This window comes from Echeneis naucrates, chromosome 7 (assembly GCF_900963305.1).
Source record: "Echeneis naucrates chromosome 7, fEcheNa1.1, whole genome shotgun sequence".
Classification (NCBI taxonomy): domain Eukaryota; kingdom Metazoa; phylum Chordata; class Actinopteri; order Carangiformes; family Echeneidae; genus Echeneis; species Echeneis naucrates.
In genome coordinates this window covers 7,204,070-7,224,366 of record NC_042517.1, presented here as the reverse complement: position 1 = coordinate 7,224,366, position 20,297 = coordinate 7,204,070, and the positions used below count along the sequence as shown (strand labels likewise).

Sequence of the window (20,297 nt, the reverse complement as noted above, 5' to 3'; positions counted from 1 at the left end):
TTACACCAAGCTTGGTTTGTCACAGAGTTTAAAAAGTATGGTCAGCAGCTGTTCCTTGTGTGCTGTGCTAGTCAAACAGTCGAATCCAGCTGAACCTCAGCGCGGAGGCCTGGTCCTCTGATGGGCGTAGCTCACAAGGGTGGGTCCTGCACAATACAATCACACCTGTTGGGTCGCTGCGAAACATATGTTCTGGACATGCTCTGCTCTGAAAGAACCACTGTTAATAAAAATCTGCTGTTTCTCCACCAATGGGACGTCAATCCCGGGTCGAGATCTTAAAGGAGGTTTTTCCTTGCCACTGTTGCCAAGTGCTTGCTCATCGGGGGATCTGTTGGGTCTCTTTAAATAAATTTATAAAGAGTTTGGTCTAGACCTGCTCTATATGTAAAGTGCCTTGATGTAACTTTGTTATGATTTGGCGCTATAAAAATAAATCTGATTTGATTTGATTTGATTTAACCTCATGGACAGAAAACAACTCAGTTCAAGTGTTTTTAGCTTAAAATTTTAAAATATATGCAGTTTATAAATGATATGAAAATAGTCAACCAGATTAGGGTTAGGTTTATTGTATATAGCCATATAGCTTCAAAACAAAAGGCCTGAAGGGGCTTTTTCTTCCGAATATCCACATTTTGCTTGAACCCCTGCATTCCTAAATTTTGGGTACTATACCATGAAGTATGCCTATAAGGTTAGAGAGTTTTTTGTGTGGTAACTTAGTTTAAGGTGCTGACTTCCATGTGGATGTTTACTTCGTCATGAACTTTGTAAAAATTGCAGCCCTTCATATGTGAATCTCTCTCATTATATATTTGAGTTCTGTTAAAGATAAAGGTCAGTACTTTAAACCCTATGGTGATTGTTTTGCTTCAAATCAAATTAACCCTCTAACATGTTGCATCACTGATGTAATACTTGCATATCACGTTGTAGATATTGAATTTAGTTTGTGAGTGGAGATTCATATGTCTTGAGTTTCAGTAGGGTTCCTGATTAAGTTGGAGCAAGATTGAATTAATGAAAATGTTAATGCTAATCCTGTTTGTTTGCTTTTGCCTGTCTATGCTTACATGTCTGTAACTGCTGAATGAATACCTTATTGGGAAAAAACTGGCAATGCTAAAATTTTTTGTTGTTGTTTTTGTTTTTTCTGTTACGGTCCCATTGATATTGATGTGTCTCCCCCTCTTCTCCGTCTTCCTCTCTTCCTTTCATCCCTAAGGCGTTAGGTAGGCAAACACAATCATTTGTTCAAAAAGGATCAGCACAAAGGATTCTGCTCGGGATTAAGCAATTCTCTAGTTCACTGTGGGGCGTATATAACAAAATATCCGTTAAAGAAACAATTCACTTTTGTAAGTAAAGCTTACATAGTGCTTTACTGCCTCTTCCACTGGGGCTTGCGTTTTATGAATAAATTGTGCTGTCAGGTTTGTTCTCTGTGTAGCAGCACAGTGACACTCATATCCATGTTTCTTGTTATCCAATGCCAAATAATCTTTTTGGACAAAGCCCCTCATTGCTGTGCATATTGGATTCACGTGGGCCAGTAGCAGCAATGATATATGAGTCCTGGTGTTTTGTTGTGGGTTTTTTTTTTTTTATTATTATTATTTTTATTTTGTGGAGAGCCACAGTAGGGACAGATGAGAGGTGGGCCACATTAGCGAGTCTGCACTGCAGCTACATCAGTCCTTCTTTCTGTGATTCTCATCTCCATTGCTGGCAAGCTCACGCGGGGAATGTTGGAGAATCTGCCTTCAAAGGATTTTTTTTTTTTTTTTTTTTTACATGTACCTGCACTTTTGCACATCAAAGCCAGTCTTTCAATTATAATTTAAGTATCATGCATTAATAAGCATTAACCAAAGCAAAACTTTACACCGTCGCGCAAATGGCTTACTGTGGGATTTGTGTACATCAGCACGTGATGTCATGTTAAAGAAATCCGGGCATAGGACATGGGCCTCTCAACTCCATTAGCTTGTCAAATTATTTTTGACTGGCTTTGATTTAGCTTTTATCCTTGTCTGTTGCTCGGTAAGACTGAGGCAAGGCTGTTATCGTGTGATGGAAATGGAAATCAGGTCTTAGCACCACAGCACAATTGCATGGGAGGCTCTTTGAGTGAGGCATAAAAAAGAATACGCTTTTTATCAAACCACAGTAAGTGGGTTTCAAGGACAAATCCAATAATACTTCAGTGGCACATTAAGAATGCTACAGCTGAATTAATGCACATTGATTATTTGGGTTTTACATCTCAAGGACTATAGTTCCAACATTATTTTAGTAAATTTGAATGGTTATTTGGCTTCATTAAACTGTACTACCATTTCTCTTTTTGACAAAAATACATTTTCTTTAGGAAAACATTGTGTTCTTTTTCTCCAGAGTGGGATAAGAAAACCACCATCAATATCATTTCTGTGTATGCAGCTGGAGTATGGATGTGGTTATCCTTTCTCAGCATCTTAAACCTGACAAACCAACCAGAGCCTATGAAGATCAATGAAGGCATACACTGTGTATTTTCTTCTTTATCAACAGAAAGGAACAAAAACACAGTTTGTGATTTGAGGACCCATTTCCTGTTGGATCTAGTTCTCGGTGAGCACAGGTTGTGGTTTGGCAACCATGTGACAAGACATTGGGAAACTGCCTGCAGTCACTTGGCAAAGCTGCTGTTCACCAATAAATCACCAGCGCGTGTACCACAAAATAAAAGCCTTTACACAGAGGTGGAAAAGAGGAACGTGCATCAACTCATTTACTGTAACTCATTAAGGAGTAACTATCCTTCAGAAGGGATTATTCTATTTTCCACTGTGCATCTTTTTTACAGTTGTGCTGTATAGTCATTTTTCTGACAGAAGACTTCAAATTGGAAGGAAAACAATTATCAGCTTCAACGCTGGTTTTACATTTCTGTGTGCTTATTTTAAACAAATGAACTACAACCCATCTCACGTCAATACATATTTTTAAACATATATGTATACAATATCAATACATTTGACATTGTTGGTCAGAGCCAGGCCACTTTTTCAGTTAAATAACGTTTATCATGATGAACTATTCCTTGCTACTGTAAATTTGTTAAATCTGTCAATCAGCCCTCTGTATTTCACAATATTACTTCATCAAGTTAAAGAGATGGTGTCGTGTTCCAGTTAATGACATAACTGCATTGCTGCATTTTACTAAACAACGTTCTGCCTCAGACTGAATACGCGGTTCGACATATACCTTCCATACAGCGTAACACCGCAATCCAAACGGAGTCTGATATCTTTTGTAGACCTTCTACAGCGGCAGTCGACACCAGGGGCTGCATGGAACAATAACAAATATCCTAATGTGTAAAATATGTGTTTATTCTCTGAATCAAGCCTCTTCCCCTCACCACTAACCCACTTCCTGAAATAGATCAGCTCCATTCACTCTCTGAAGTGTTCCAAAGAGAAAAAGCGCTTCTGGCTGCCCATGTCCTACATAATTTAATTATGTAAACCAAACTAAGAGAAAGAACCCGCACACCACACAATCTACCACGCAATCAATGGCAAAGACAATCACTGAGAGAGCTATAAATTCTCTGAACGTACTGAAGCATACTACAGTTATGGTTGAATCTGGTGTGGCTTTTATCCTGGGGCTATTTTGAGGGTCTGAGTCAGTGCTTTAAGAATATTTCAATATTGATCCAAATGTAATTTTTATTTATTTATTTGTTTGTATTTTTGAAAACCACTCCAATACTCCTTAAGATTGCGTAAAAGTCCTTCTGATGTCTGATGTCCTTCTTCTCTGAGAGCAGATGGCTTTCTAAAGACCTAAATAACTATACTGCCATTTGCTGTCCGTTCAACAAAACCATTTGGTGCTTGGCTCTTCATGAAATGCCCATCGAAAGCCTTGCTCATCATCTCGAGGTAGGCACATTCTGGGTAATATGCGTACTCAAAGGTATCGCATGTATCCCACTGATATTCTTTATATCGCCAGACAAGAATTAAACTTGTCACATATATGTTTCATAAAAGTGAATGAAGAGCTTAATGGGTGCAGATGATGAGTCGAGCTGAGAGGAACAGAGCTTGGGATTTGAAGAGGAAACACATAATAGGAGTTTGAAAGAACAGCTTTGCATGTCTCATCTATATTGCAGCATGTCTGTAACACAGCTCATTGGTCCTGCCATTAAAAGAAAAAGGCTTTCCTCTTCCACATCTGTGATGCCTCCATTGATTATACTGAGTCACTTGGGGAATACATGTTCCATTAGAGAGTGAAAGAACTGCAAACGGGAGCAGCAATTTGCCACACTTTCTTTTTTTTTTTTTCTTCTCCTTCTTTTTTTAAATAAATAAACGCTAGATCACACAGTTGGACGTGCATACACACCAAAAACTACAGCGCCATTCCAGCCAGGGGCATTTTCCTCGGCTAAGCCTGTCAGGTCAGTGGAGACACACACAAAGTGAAGTGAAATTATTTCGTCACTATTGAACCCTTTTTTGACACATTGCATGTTCACATAACAAATCATATCTGAGCCTCAGCTCCTGTACGGATGCACCATGCCAGTTTTGGGGGAGATTTCTTTCACTCAGCGTCTTAACTCATAGGAAGGGTTCGTGATAATCTACTGTGCATACACTGCACCCACAATTCTTAACAATTCAGTCATCATGATATATAAAGCTGAATTAGTCCCTCAGGCATTCTCCACAGTTCCTCCGGTGGCCAGTTGATCTTGTTCTAAGAAAACAGACTTTATATAAGCCACAGAGAACGCATAGCTTAGCTTGGCTTAGAATACATAAAATTTTCAATGTGTTGACTTGGCCTATTTAAGGGGAATGTTTAATTTTTTACGAACAAAATTCACATCAGTCACAATAATTTGACAGATTCCAATGCCTGTGTTTTTTTTTCCCAGCAAATCAAACAGGATTGGTGTCACGCTCATTCACAGTTGTTTTCCAGCAGTTAGGAGCTTCAGAGGATTCGAGGCTTTTTTGAACCTGGCACATGGACCGGCACTAGTCAATGGGCTGGTGTATGTTGATTTTCAGAAATAATACATTTTAAATCAGTATATTTCACAGATCGCAACCAAATGTACTTTTGACAGGGCAGAAATTCATTCCTGACTGGAAGGAGCAGCATTCGCGAACAGAGATCAGCTATCATGATGCGAGGAAATAAACTGGCATGTTGCAACATTATGTCGCTCATTTCAGTCAGAAGCAAAGTGAGAACTCTTTTCACAGCTCTAATTCCACTGTGCCAAAGCAGTCAATCCGGTTTAAATCCACTAAATTAAAATTTTTAAATACAAGATGCCGTGAAAGGCCCTCCATGTCTAAGGTACGCCCACATGGGGGGATTTCGTTTATTCAGGCAGGAAAGACTTTCTCTCGGAGATCAATTGATTGACATAGACCCAGAGTCTCTGTTTGGCCTTGGAGCCCCTGTTAGTGTTGGATAAATTCTTCTTCGATCATATTAATGAGATGATGACCTCAGGTAGCAAACACTCCTCACTTCAAATTCATGCGACGTTGTTTTCAGTTGCAATCTAAAAGATTTTCAGTGCGGAAAAATATTTACCATCGTCGATCTAATTTTGTCCACGGAAGTGACACTATGTGCAGAATGACATTGTTCTGTATTGCAGTTGTCTGTACAACGTGCCTCTTTGATCTGATTAAAAATCAAGGGACAGTATCTCATTCAGTCATCTTGATAACAAGGTTCAATATCTGGATCTCTCCCTAAGACAGTCATAGCTGCAGTAGTAGTCAATTTACAGTTAAGTCCCGCTTTTCTTCGATAACAACACCTGGCATGGCTGGGAATCTTAAAAGACAATTTTTTTGATTGAAAATAAGACATCCAAAATGGTTATTTCTAAGTTTTCTCCGCCACCAAACATAGTTTCTCCCACAGAGAGGCTGGCACTGATTGTAAAAGGAGCTGGGGTTATCATTGCGTTTACAAGACAAGAGTTAATAATCCGCTCTCTGCGCAGCAGTATGTCTTTAGGGGTAACTGGCTGCATCATGTTGCTATGACAAAGTGACAAGATGGGCTGGAGTTAGCTGGTAGGGGGACAAAGTTCAGTCGAAGATGTGATAAATTGTGTAAACGTTGGCGTCGCATCCCATCGCTGACAACAGCTGTTGGTGAGTAAACCTGGAAACACCGTGGATCTGAGGCATGTGTTTTAGTTTGCCCTTCCTGATTTCCTGTGGAAAAACACATGTTTTCACACCAGCTGAGTGTCTGCTCTGTCAATGCCACTGCCAGGTCTGTCTCTCAATATTTAGTTTGCAGGATCTGCTCCCTGTTAAAATAATTTGATTCATTTCTGACAGAAAATGGCTCAGTCACTGCATTCAGCTGCTAAAATAATGATTAAACATGTAAAGTTTTTTTACATATATCTTTCCATATATCAGAGTCAGCTTCAAAAAAGATTATGCTGCAAGGTGTCAGTTTGGTGTAATATTGCTGGTATGAAATCAAAAATGTCTTTTCTCTGTGTATTTTTGCTGCTAAACACACATGTCACGTCATGTCATGATTTAAAATAAGCCCCACAAATCTCTACATCATGTAACGCAGTCAAAACAGTCATTATGTGTCCGGGCTTACCTGATGTTCCAAAGCTGTCACATCCAGTGATGTATCTCAGGCATAAAGGAATATCACGGTGAACAGAACTTACAAGGAGCACCTTGAAGAAGTCATTAAATTTTATTTAAAAGGCCACAGATTGAAACAGAATACTTAGAGATTTATGAGAAAGCCACATCCTCTGGTGGAGTAAACTGCCGTAGCTCAGCTTGCCATATTTTTCTTGGTAGGTTATATTGAGTTTCACTTGTAAAGTTTAGTCCTGCCTTTCCAAGTAGCTGACAGTGATCTAGTTCTTCTCCATGTCATTTCAACCCAAATGAAAAACATTCCTTTATTTTGACTATGTTGCATTTGGCACTCTGATTAGTGTCCCTCAGTGATTTTTATGTGCCATGTGATGTACCAGCCTCTTAACCAACAAGAACTTGGTGGCTGCACAGGTAAAATGTAGTGTAGGAGTCGGAAGTAGCTGTGGAGGATATTTTCTTATTTCCCAGGTGAGAGAACAGCCAAACTTGAACGATGTAATACAAAACCTTACACAAAACACAACACAGACTGCAAACAAAACAGTCACAAGCAAGCAACAGCTCAGAGCCGTATCTAACTAGTCAGCAAAGTAAGGACAGAGCTGTTTGTCCCAGGTGGGTTAGAGAAGTCTGCGGTTTGAGTTTAGTTTTACACATGAAGTGTCTGGAGAGATCAAAGGCTGCTGGTTGTTTGCTGTTGTTTCTCTGGGGGTCAGATGGGCCCTTCCTGTCCTGTGGTCATGTTTATGAACTCCTGTGACAACTGCTATTTCCTGACTCTCTCCACAGGATCTTCAAAAAATTGTATCTTCAATTAATCAGTTGAAAGAATCAGTCAGGAGCTGTATATCTCTTGGCAGAACAAGGCATTTGGGGTCACACAGTTCATATTTCCCTCACAGTAGCCAATCTGTTACACAAGGACAGAATTAGGACATCAGCAAAACAATGTGGAGATATCACAAAGCATATGGTTCAAACAAAACGTGAGCTAAATTCAAGAATTAGTTTTTGTTTGTCCAGCACTGTCAAGTCTTCTAATTATGTTGTCCAGTCAGAAGCTTGACTATATTTCCTCATAAGAACTGTCGTCCCGACGTGGCCCTCTATTACCGTAGGCCATGTCGCTGATTGGAAATGGGAAAAGTGGCAGCTTTCCCAGCACAGACGAACTGGGGGATGGCAAAGGAGGCGGGCAATTAATATTTCAACAATACTTCCCCTGTGACCTGAGATTGACTGACAAAACTGCGAGCTGTCGTAGCAGTAATCTCCAATATTGTCATGTGGGTAAGACTTCTGAATGCTCCGTTCAGAAATGGATTTCATATTCATTGCTCACTTTTGCATTCTCCATAAAAATAGTTACAGAAGCAATTAACACTGGAGTAAAAGGAAATGAATATAAATAAGGCTGAGAGACAACAAGCCAAAGTTATCTGCCACCTGAAAAACTAATGGATGTTTGGTTTGTCTTTGGATGAGGAATTAGCTGAAAGTTAAATGGAGCAAACTAACTCAGAACTGTGGTGATGGCCTGAATTCCAGTTATTACTCAAGTTTTTTGAGAGGGAAAGTTACAAACTCTAACTATAGTTATAAACTCAGCGCAAAGCATGAACATTGAGAAGGCGTTATCAACTGAGGAGGTGATATGGCAGGAAATTTTAAATAAAAGCTCACTTGGTAAGTTCAGATAAGCAAAAAGTTGTGTATTCTGGAGGAAATCTTCAGCCAGCGCTTCATCTTCTTGAAAAAAAAAAAAAAAAAAACAGGTTATGTAAATGATGAAGATTTTTGTAAATCATGGATATTTTTAGTCATGCTATCAACCAGATCGATGCAGGTTAGTGTCCATCCTTCAGACATTCCTATTGGACTGATTTCTCAACAAGGGTCTGACCCTTTTTTTTCAAGGTTCAAGGTTCAAGATCGATTAAGTGGCATTTGCATGTTTGCATGAAATAAAACTTGTGCCCAGGTCAGGAGGTGTATGCCAAAGTAGGTTTAAAAAAAAAAAAAAAAAGATTGCTGTGAAATTTAGTACAGATATCCCTGACACCCAGAGGATGAATTTTAATGGCTTCAGTGATCTGCTGATCTTTTGTCTAGTTTCTTATACCATAAGAATTTCATTTTCTCTTTCTTTCTTTTTTTTTTTTTTTCAAAGCTGGGATTTCAAATTTTTGCACTAAAATAAGCTCCTTTTAAATGTAGTGCCTTTTCGTTTAGACTGCCCTATGTGTGTATATGCTGTGTGTTACACTGCAGATCAGGAAAGGTGTGCTACAGCACAGGAACGTGGCCGTTCACTTTATCAGGAAGCTGGAAAGCTGTGAGAAATACTTAAGCTCCTCATAAAGACAGCAATCTGGCCACGGAGATTCCCAGATGTGCACTGGGAACCACAGACAGAAGACCACATTTTGTCCAGAGACTTTCAGAAATGTAAAACTCTTCGCGGTAATTTGCTGTAAATGACCCGCAGGCAGTGTAACGTACAGACTTTTTCTGTAGTGTCTCCGATCTACCAGTGAAGTCGAGCTCGTTATTTTGCCATCTCCGGTGTTACATGAGCCTTTTTTAGGTGGATCCTCAAATGCCTGTCAGAAAGTTGTGGGGTTTATTTTTGAAGTTTGCTTTTGTTTTCTTACTCTCTTGCTGTAACATTTCACTGCTACGTTGACGGGTTTGTCTGGAGGACTGGAGGCTGATGAGCACCACCGTGGCCTGTTTGGACTTCCTGATTAGTTGACACAAAACAGGGAAATTGTGGGACGTGTTGAAAAGACTCCATGCTGCCTGCGCAGGTTGAGTGAATCTGTCTACTTCGATACCTCTTTTTTGCTCCTCTCTGTCTCTCCCGCTGTCTTGAGAAATCAATACCACGTTTACATCACCTCTGAATATGTGCGCTTTTTAACAGCTAGTCACCTTCTGTTATCTAATTGAGGGGTGAGACTTTTTTTTTCCTGCTATTATTATTGCGTCAGTCGAAGCTACTGGCATTTCAGGGACAGGACTATTTAACGGCCTGGGAAGACTCAGATCTTGAACTCTTCTCACTCTCAGTTTTTATTGTATTTGCTATTTATAGCAATTTTTATATTGCTATTTATTTTGAATAACTCAGAACATTTATGCGCATAATCCTCTGTAGACAAAAGTAGCAGACACAGCACACGGCTAGATTTAAAGTAGCAACAGCCTGCAGGGCCCCAAGGGCCCCCAGGAGCCCCAGAGGAACTTCATTGTGTGATCATTTGGGCGTGGCAATTTCAGCAATTCTTTTTTTTTTTTTCAGAGTGAGCATTTATCCTTGACCTTGGGAAGCAGTTGCTTGGGGGGACAAGTCTGATATGGAGTTTTGATTACATGTCAGGTTTTTTCCGGGGAGGAAAAGAGTTTGCATGGTTGTCACAGAGACAGTTCATCACTTGTCTTTGTGTGACCATGACTTTAGCATTTGTCTTATGAAATCGTTCATTTTTGGCTGGGAACTCTCTGGCTGCACGGTGTGTGCATGGCAGAGAAAAGAAATTCCTCGGTTTACACGCACGTGTCACACCTCACAGCTGCACTATTTGACCTAAATATCGAGCAGGACTTGAGAACAGGCGAGGCAGGCAAATGCTTGGAGACCCCCCTCATTTTGGTCATGTTTTAAAAAATTACTGTTTCAATTCCAAGCATTCTTCATTGAAGTCAGATTATTTATTATATATAATGTGATGAAGGCTGATTGGTGGGCCCCAACAGAATTGCCACCAAACTGGGAAAAGATCTATTGATAGTAATGCTGACATCATATCATTAACCTCACATAAAACACCTTCTGGTGTAGTTTCAGGTCCAGACCGAATGTGAATGTCACAGGCAGGAAAACATTTTTTAACCATTTTAGCAGCATTACATGGAGATGATGGCCTTTTAGTGGCATTTTCTGTCAAAGATAAATCAGCAACTAGTTGATAGTTGAGCAAAAAATTAATCTAACCAACAATTAGCTTACTCATGGACATGATCCAAGGCGATGGCAAAGTTGTCATGCAGTTAGTGTGTATACACACGTGTGGGAGCTGCGATGGCACCGTGTGATTTTCACATTTAGTTAAATGTATTCCACTTTTTGGTGTCTACGTGGCGCATATATTCTAAATATTTCATTCCATCAAATTATCCCACAGAAACTCACTCACTGCAACCACTGTACATCTGATTCTACCAAACGATAAGGCCTGCTTCCACAGGAGAGGAAGGAAGGGAGGGCAGCTTCTCAGTTTAGTCCGGCTTAACCCAGACCAGCCACTAAAATAAATAATGAAGAGGGTAGATTTGTTTTTATTTAACGATTATGTATTTTCAAATAAAACAACCAACTTGAATGTGCAGCATGTTTCCTCCGTGACTTTCAAGAGTTTCAGCAATCTTGCCGTTTTATCAAAGATTTGGACAGAAGCAATTAAGGAAAATCCGTTCAAAGACTCACTGTGGGGGGAAATAAAAAACTCTGAGTCACTGGTTGAGCACCTTCAGTATGACTAATAGCCGGCTCACTTCAACTCTGATGTCTTCTCAGTGAGCAGCCATTCTTCTTTTTGAAGTTTGGGAAATAATGTTGCGTGGAAAGACTGGACTTTTTTGTGCTGCTCAATGATTCAATCTAATGTACACAGGCGCTTTTAAAGAGCACCTGAAGGCAGCGTCACTCTCTTCTGTGTGAGCAGATATATTGCAGCTGAGGGCTTGTGAGGGTTTATTTTTTATACATGTGTGAATAACTATGTACAGTGGAGTTGAAGGCTTTGAGTTTCCATGCTCTCTTTCTCGCTCTCTCTATCTATGTAGGGCAGCCCATGGATCAGCTGACATCCCCATCCTCCCACATGCCCACACAATCTTGTTAAAGCATGCAGTTAATCTGAAGAGGAAAAGCACTCTTTTCACAAGCAAGTGGCTCTTTCATCACCCTATTGTGTTGCCCACATTATGTTTTTGCTGGGATATCAGATTCTCCCAAATCTCAGGTGCTCAGAAAAAGCTGTCCCCTGCCGACCGTCGCTGTGTGATGTCATGTCCCAGGGCGTGGCCTACTCCACAGAGCGCAGGCGGCATTATATCACTTGAGGAATTGGTTTATCTCTGTGGGGAGTCTGTACTTTTCCTCATCCGCCTCCTAATAGTTAGCTCCACCATCAATAATTTAGGCAAAGATGAAACTGAGAAAATACAGAAGTTCTTTCTGTTTCTCAGATTCTCTGGAAGTAGCCTACAGTCATCGATTTGAGAAAACTTGCCCATGCTTTAGACGTCATATATTCAAAGCCACAGCCTACAACAAAAGGAGGAAAAGATGGAAGTACTCTCGTTTTCAGATATCCCTCCATCTCCATCTGCCTCATCGAGGGCTTATCGAAAACACAGCTAACTTGTTCAGAGCTTCATCATCTTGCAGGAGGGGTGAAGTACAGCCATTTGACGGGCATTAAATGTTCTCTCACTGCTACTGTTTGATGCTAACAGTGAGATGGTCATCCTTAAACGCAGAAAGGCTGAATCCCAGCCACAATTTGTCAGAGGAGGTATTGTCTGGGGTAAGGGGAGGGGGTTGCTTGTGCTGGGGAGGGTATTGTTCCCATCGTGAAGTGGCTGAAAACCTTTAGGCCCCAAGCTCCAGATCAAACCTTTCTCTGTCTATACAGGCTCTGAAAAGAGTCTCGCACTTTTATGGGCTGTGGAAGAATATTTCGAAAGCAAAAGAGAGAAAGTATGAGCAAATCACGCTGAACTTGAACAACTCCCACATAATCACGAGTGTGCTTTTGCAGACATAATAAAAATGCACTGATCTCTCAAAGAGGCTTCCACAGGCTGATTGTGCTCAAGAGGAAAATGAACCTTGACAAGTGAGGCAAACCTCTCCAGTCTCCTCCTGCTTGTTACACTGTATGAGGTGTCTGTACATCGACTAGACAGTTAATTGGGCTATACAGATCTTGCCTATAGCTGATAAATTTACCACATGATGTTAGGATGTCCAACAAAAACTCACCAAACAGATTATTGTGCCAACTTTTAACACCATCACTCTGTTACTCTGATACTCTCTTTTTTTTTTCTTTCCATGTAACTGGCATGTTCCTGTCAAGTAAACATTGTAGTTCTGAGATGCTTTGGTTGACTTGGCAACACTGCCATCTCATGGTGGTGAGAGGGAAAAAGGTCTGCACTGCGCTTTTCTGGAATGTCTTTATTTAAGAAAAAAAAAAAAAAGTTTATTCATTAGAGCCAGACATCTCATCATCTTAAACATCCATTCTGCTCCTGATATGATATTGTTTCCTATCATCATCATCATTCTAGTAGAAATGAGTATGCACAACATAATGAAGTCACATTATTCCAAGCTGCCGCTGATTAACACAAATTAGTAGGACTGTAAAGCATAAATCATGAGGATCTGGTTTCAATAACAGCATTTAAATGCATTCATATTTCAAAGGAGCTGACAGTTCATGGTAAACCTGTTGGACTGGAGGAGGAACCTCCGCTGACTACAGTTTTTGTGAAGGGTTTTATCAAAGGGAGTTGCATAAATCTCTTTTTTTTTTCACTTAGGGCTTATTCTCTTCACTTCTGCTCTATTTTTACTTTCTGAACCTCATGACAGCAGAGACTGTGTCTGTGATTGGGTTTCGAAGCAAGAGATGGCAGATGGATTGGCCTTTTCTCTTTGTGTGTGAAGACCAAAACCTTTGTCCCCACACCCTGCTGAGGGCCAAAGTCAGCCCTCATGGCATTTTGAGCTTTTCTTTACCTGGATGCCTCTCTGATCTTCCTCCCTCTCTGTCCCCTTCTCTGTGTTGGTAGGGCTGCCCTGCTCTCTGCAACACTCTTCTCTCGCTGTGTCCCCCTGTTCTTCCTGCTCCTCCGTCTCCCCACCCCTCTGAGTTCGAGACCAGATCACCAGAGCAGCACACTTCTCCAAACCATATGCCCCAACCTGCTGCTCGCACTGAACCACAACGATTCGGTACAGCTCCAGCAGGACAATGAGAATGTTCTTGCAGGTGAAGAAAATCATAAGCTGGTTGAGCACCTGCTCTTCAAACATGAGGTAGAGCCTGTAAAGCAGAAATGGACCATCTTGGAGCCCCACTGTGAGCAGCAAGCTCCACACTTCGCTGGAGCAGCAGGAGGATAATGAGGATGGGGCACGGGAACAGCAGAAGAGACCGCCCGTCCTCTGAGCAGGAGACTCACCTTTGGGGGGCTGTGTCTGAGTGAGTACCAGAGGAAACTGCATGAGTGCCCATGAGAAAAGGGACAGGCCGATGATGACTACCGTCCGGTTGGTTTTCACTTCAGGCTCCCTGAAAGTGTCGAAGATATCCAGAATGTCAGCACCCAGTCCCACGTAGACCATGAGGAGCTGTGATAACTGGTCCCGGGACATGTCTCCCTTGGGCATCAGCCACCGACCCACAACTAACACAATGAGCATGGTTTGCTCCAGGCCTGCCACCCAGTTCTCTGGGTCCAGCTCCACGCCCTGGGTTTAGGAAACTGCAGGTTACATTACAGATTTTTATAAAATGAAACAAATTAATTTCTAATATTTTGTGTCACAGAGCAGAGCAGTGCCTTTGGTTTCTCAGTGGGTTTCTTCGCTCTTTCAAAAATATTTTTGATCAGTCATTTGTATGAATATATAACAATGTTTTATCTCAAGTTGTGTGAAAGAAAAAATAAATGTGTAATCACCAAAATGTGTGAAGATGTGTGAGTCAGATCTTCACTGTATCAGGGTTCGCTAAGTTTATCCTGACAGCACCCCTTAACGTTTCACAACATTACTGAAACACTGCATCTTCAAAAGCTGTCACCCAGCCTCGAGCACAGCCAGGGGCCAAAAAACCTCCCAAATCCTGCATGAAAGAAACAGCACTAAAACCATCCCAGAAGGGGAGAGATCTGAGAGTTTTTCAAGCAGGAGCCTATCAGGACTTAATCTCAATGTGTCTATTACACATTTCCTGCAACTAATAGTTTATCCACCCCCTTGCTGGATTTAAATCTTATCTGATATCAGGTGTTTCCTTAATGTGGCTGTATGGAGGCTGAGGTGGTGAGGCCAGTTTTCTGCTGGGGTGCCTACCGCTGAGATCGGGATGTGAGCCAGCAAATGAAGCTCAGGTACAGAGGAGTTGTTGACCGGCAGCTTGGACTGCAGCAAGCTCAGCTCCAGAAACCAAATGGACGGGATGACAGTACTGAGGTAGAGGAAAACCATGGGGGAGAACCTGAAAAGGGGGGCAGCCAAAAGACAAAGCAGGGGTGAGTTATTTTTAGTGGCATGGTTTTTATTTATTTATCTATTTATTTGTTGCTGCCTACTAAAGCAGAAAGTGTCCCCCCCTTTTTTTTTTTTTTATTAAAGGAGCATCGAATTTCAGACAGGCAATTATTCTCATCATATATGCAAATCCCACTTGACAGTGCAAAACCTTCTCCATGAGGAGAGGACTTCAAAGTAAGACTCAGTGAGAAAGAGAGAGGCCTGAAGAAAGCAACAGTTTTTGAATGAGAAGCTTTGGTGTTGACTGAGGTGTGAAACTAAATGCTCATGTCCTTTTGAGGCTCGCAAAAAAAGAGGTTGACGTCAGTTTATGCTCGCTCAAGACTTTATTTTTATTTTTATTTATATATATATATTTTTTTTTTTACTTTAAAAAAAGAAAAAGAAGCTTTCTGGTCAGAAATGACTCTAACAGCAGGAGACTACTTTTCCATGACTGCATGAGCATGGCTGCGACAGTGAGGTGATAGCAGGCTCAGGACGTCAGCTCACTGAAAGACAGAGCAATAACACAGCAGAGGGATTTGTTTGTTTTTGATAGGCAGGGAAAGACAGGAAGTGTTTCAGGGGATAACTAAGACTCAGAGAATATTACAGGCCTTCAACAAACTAACTCCCTCCCTCCACCCTGGGCAGATGGGTTAGGGTTAGGGTTAGTGCTTTCACCCCCAACACCAAATGGTGTGGCTACAACACCTGAATCCTCAAGTCAGCGCCTTAAACAGCGAAAACGCAGTGGGTGAGCTTCTGGCTGATACATGCCAATTTAGCCCACAAAAAAAATGATGTTCCATGGTTTTCATGGCTTTCATGGTTCGTAATCCAACCGTTACCATTTCCACTCTGCGTTACGGGTGCATTTCAGAGTGACTGCCATCTCCAAGCCCAGAAGAGCCACGCCCGTCAGCAGCAGCCAATAGAGCGGCTCCCCTTTGACGGCCACCACACGCCACACTGTCGCCACCCCATGGGCTGCAAACAGGAAGCGGCTCAGCAAAGCCAGTAGGATGTTCAACAGATGACACATCCTGTACTATGGAGACCCTGTAGAGAAGATAGATCGTGTATCGTTGTGTGTTATCAAGCTCATTGTAACTCATAGTGAATGACAGAAATGTTTTAATTTGAAACAAAATAAAAGCCAGTTCATCTTCTTCCCCTCATTTACTGATTCATGCTAAATGGAGGGACATAATGCCAACTAAGTGAAAAATCCTTTTTGCTGCTATAGCTACTTTACTTTTCATCAACTCGTTCATGCAAAACTGATGGAAGTTGGAGCTAATTCAGCATTTTTCCAAAAAGGCCCATGCAATTTGCAATGCGACAGTCAATAAACGCAAAGCTTTACACCAACAATTTTAAAGATGAAAGTGATAACAGAAATTGTAGAGAGAGAAAAATATATAAACGAGAAGTACTTTACACTCCAAAGTTTTAAAAGTGTCTCAAAGGTTACAACAATAAAGCGGTTTATGTTCTATAGTTTTTCCAGACTATTACTGTAATAAACTCACTAGAGGCTATTGCAAAGAATGGAAAGCTGCCCAAGGCCACTTCAATTTGATTGCTTTTTGCACTAAATTTAAGAAATAAAGTCACACAGACCATCATTGTCAGACGGCCCATGAAAAATTTGTGAAAACTTAGGCAAGCGCATCATTGCAGATCATATCCCTGCTTTCCTCCTTTATGATCAATAACTATTACATGATGAAAGTGTGAAAACAGTCCTTCCGCTAAATTAGCCAGCGGTACAAAAGCTTCTGATCTTTGGGGCAAGTCAAAGCAAGCAGTTATTTGTAAGCCAGAGTCAGACAAACCTATCTTCAGTCAATATTAAAGGACTTCAGGAGGCTTTGCATGTATTTACTGAAATGGGGTCACTGGATCTATGTGGATTATTGTGATGCTAAACTGGGGGATCCTTGTTGCTTAGTGGCTGAGGTGCACTCTATGAAACACAGTTCTACTTTGATGTCTCACTTTTGCCAGAAACTTTTTTTTTTTTCCTTCATCTAACACATATTGAAAGCACAGAGTTTCCATCAAACTGCTACCAGATGTGAGGAAGGCATTCAAAAAGTGTGACATATTCTCACTGTCAGGCATGTGAGAATTAGTCATCTGCAGTTGTAAAATGTATTTGGGCCACAATTATAAGCAGATATAGGAGCAAACAGAAGAGCTTGATCACAAGCCAAAGAGGTTTTCAATGAGTTAATATTAAAAACCTATAACTCATCTTCAAATCATTAGTAAATGATTCATTAAACATACATAGACCCAATTAGTTACAACAATATTTAACCGCTGTAGAGTGAGTGCTGAAATGTGTTACCATCTGCGTCAAAGTCAGGTTGTGTCTTGTGTTGTGATGTCGTGAATACCAATACATCACGAAAAGAATTTATGCAATATGTATGACTGCATGCAGTACAGACCTCCAGTGTAAGATGGGCTCTTCGTTGTGTCCTCAGTGTTTCCCCAAACCTCTGCTGCCAAACAGTAGAACAGACACACACAGTGGGCTGGTCAGCGTTTGTCCTTTTAAATGACAGCCACCTCCAGGATGCTGCTGGATGAGTAGGCATGTCTGAAGTAGGTGTGTGTGTGTGTATGTGTGATTTTGTGTGTGTGTTCAATGTACAGTGGATACTGTTCAAGTCCACTGGAGTAGAGTATCAGTAAGATGTAGTGCGTTCCACAAGTGTATATATGTGTCTCCGTCTCCTTGGTGCCGCTGTAGGAGATAACGTTTCCTGCCCCTTTCGCCCACATCTTCATTGCCATCCGTCATGATGTCATCTCTCCTGGCCCAGAACAAAGTTATCTCCCTGGGAGAAGCCAGTCTGCCGTGCTCCCTGTTCAGAGAGCACCCAGTCCTGCCCTGCTCCCACCCATGTCTGCTCCACCACTGCACTGCTGGCCCTGATAACAGTCTCGCTCCCCGTCCTCCGCGTGCACGAAAACACGGAAAGGAGATGCTGTCACCCCCCCCTGCCCCCAAGCAGTCGCTGCAGTGTGTGGGTGCGTTCCTGCTATTGTATCAGAATGAGGATTCCTTGTTAGTCGATGCTCTCCAGGAATGTCAATCCTGTCGACCCACTGAGCTGCCAAAATGAATCACAGACAAACGAGGTTGTCTTATTGTTTGGTCAACGTGTGAATCCTAAATATCGGTCTGGAAGTGATCAGTGTTGGGGTGACATTGCTTCTGCACGCCCTTCTGATGCCATTTTTAGCTCCCTGCCAGCGAGGCCTTCACCTTGTGTTGTATTTTTTTGTTTGTTTGCTTAGTGCTGGGGTTTTTTTACCTCTTGGGGGCAGTAGTACAAAGCTGTAAATACACAAATCAATGAGCAATTTGCACATCCAGCAGACAAAGCGCAACATTAGCATTCATTTTCCGTCTGGCTGGTGAATTTAAGACAACATATCCACTCTCCCCTTGGCTCTGTGTTAGTCTCTCTTTCTGTGTCCACCAACTGCTTTTTTTTTTTAAACCATTAAATGGTCCACCAGCTGCTTATCAACATTGTCTGCACAGTAGAAAATAGCCTGTCCTCTTCGGTTTACTCTATTATATTTTTCTGTTGGTAAGCGCAACGGACCAAACACGTAAATACGCTGTCCAGACAATCATGTGACGATGTGACAATGTGTGACGATTGTCCATGGCTTCATCATCTTCACTGCGTCCATCGTTAAAACTAAAATATCGGCTGAAGGAGATTGGAGGTGTGAGTAGACTGAATGCACGGCTAATTGTTAGAGCAATGTGATCACATAAAAAACCAGTGCTGTAATACAACCGGAGCTGAAAGTGCAGAAAGGAAGCAGACACAACAGTTACGTACAGTGAAGAGTTCGTGGTCAGTTTTTATTCAGTGAGTATCTGCGCTCTCACTCAAACACACACAACACACAGAAAGCATTCATGGTTGTATGCGGGAGGACGTGTATTAGCTATAACTAGCAATGTTTAGTTGCCACAGTAATATACTCTGAAATTCAAGGTCAAATAGCTCATGTCCATGTCCTCAGATATGGCACAAACAAGCTTGCCAGCTGTGCTGAACTTTCATTGTCACTGCAACAATAATCAACACAAAAAGTGTTGTATAAAATGAAACACTTACATACGTTTTGCGTGGCTCTGTTTTATTAGGATTGACATAACTCATCCATTGCCATTATTTTCTGCCAATGAATGAATATCTATTTTGAGGCATTGTGGAAAGTATGATTGGGCAGGTTGCGTTATTGAATATGAAGATTCTGGGTTTTTGATGCCTACACTGAAGTTGATCCTGGAGATTTTAAACTTTTAAGACAACACACTATATATTGGTAATTATTCATTATTATTCATGTACTGAATGAAATTGTATGAAGTTCAAAAAGAAACTTCTTATCTTCTCTTTGGCATTTGTCCTTTCTCATTATGATAAATAACAGTTTGCAGTTAACAAATTTCCCCAAGTAATTACAGTTAAATAATGATAGTTATTATTTAATGATAAATAAAGGGAGCTGCTAATCTTTTTTTAGATAGATATGCTGACATCTGAGCTGTCTTGATTTATCGTGGATGTTAATTCAGACATCAGTTTATTGTAAAGTACATGACCTACTGACATTTCCTTTTGAGCCATCAATATCCCTCATACACAGGAAATGCACTGCAATGGGCAGAGTGCTGGGAAATGTACCGCCATGGTAAATAAACCTGTTAGATTTTTTCCAGAAACAAAAACATTAGCTCTAAGGTTTTCTCTATGTATTTTCATAACACAGCTCGGTCAGCATGTTACATGTAATATCCTTTGATTCAAATCAAGTTCTAAATTTAAAATCAAATCAAAATAAGATCAAACTTAAATATTTTAAATAATGTAGTTTTTATCACAGAGACAGTACAGCTGTTTAATCTCAAAGGTAAACTATCACACTGACTTGGAGGTGTTGGTGATTTTTCATTCCAAATATTTTCAAAAATTATTTTCCTAGTTCAGACGAAGAACAGACAAAAAATCTAAATTATTAATAAAGCACAATGCTGTAAATTAGAGCCTTTTTTTGAGTCTTCAGTGTCACTGAATGGCCCCTTTTTTTAGGATGTCATGCATTCAAAAAGCATCTGTCAGGTGGAATTCCAGCATGTTTTCCAAACTATTCACACCCAACAACCTTTTGGATTATAGGTCAAAGTGACCATTTGAAACAGGAGAGACAAAAACACAGAGGTA

At 40.9% G+C, this 20,297-nt stretch overlaps 1 protein-coding gene across 1 annotated transcript; it reads right to left on the bottom strand.

The window, feature by feature from the left end:
* Positions 1-6,134: 6,134 nt before the first annotated feature.
* Positions 6,135-16,072, bottom strand: LOC115046857 (transmembrane protein 26). The gene is made up of 4 exons (XM_029507491.1): positions 15,879-16,072; positions 14,845-14,989; positions 13,504-14,238; positions 6,135-6,263 (listed from the first exon to the last, which is right to left on the bottom strand). The coding sequence occupies exons 1-4, from the start codon at positions 16,070-16,072 to the stop codon at positions 6,135-6,137; spliced, it is 1,203 nt and encodes a 400-aa protein (XP_029363351.1).
* Between the last annotated feature and the right edge of the window lie 4,225 nt (positions 16,073-20,297).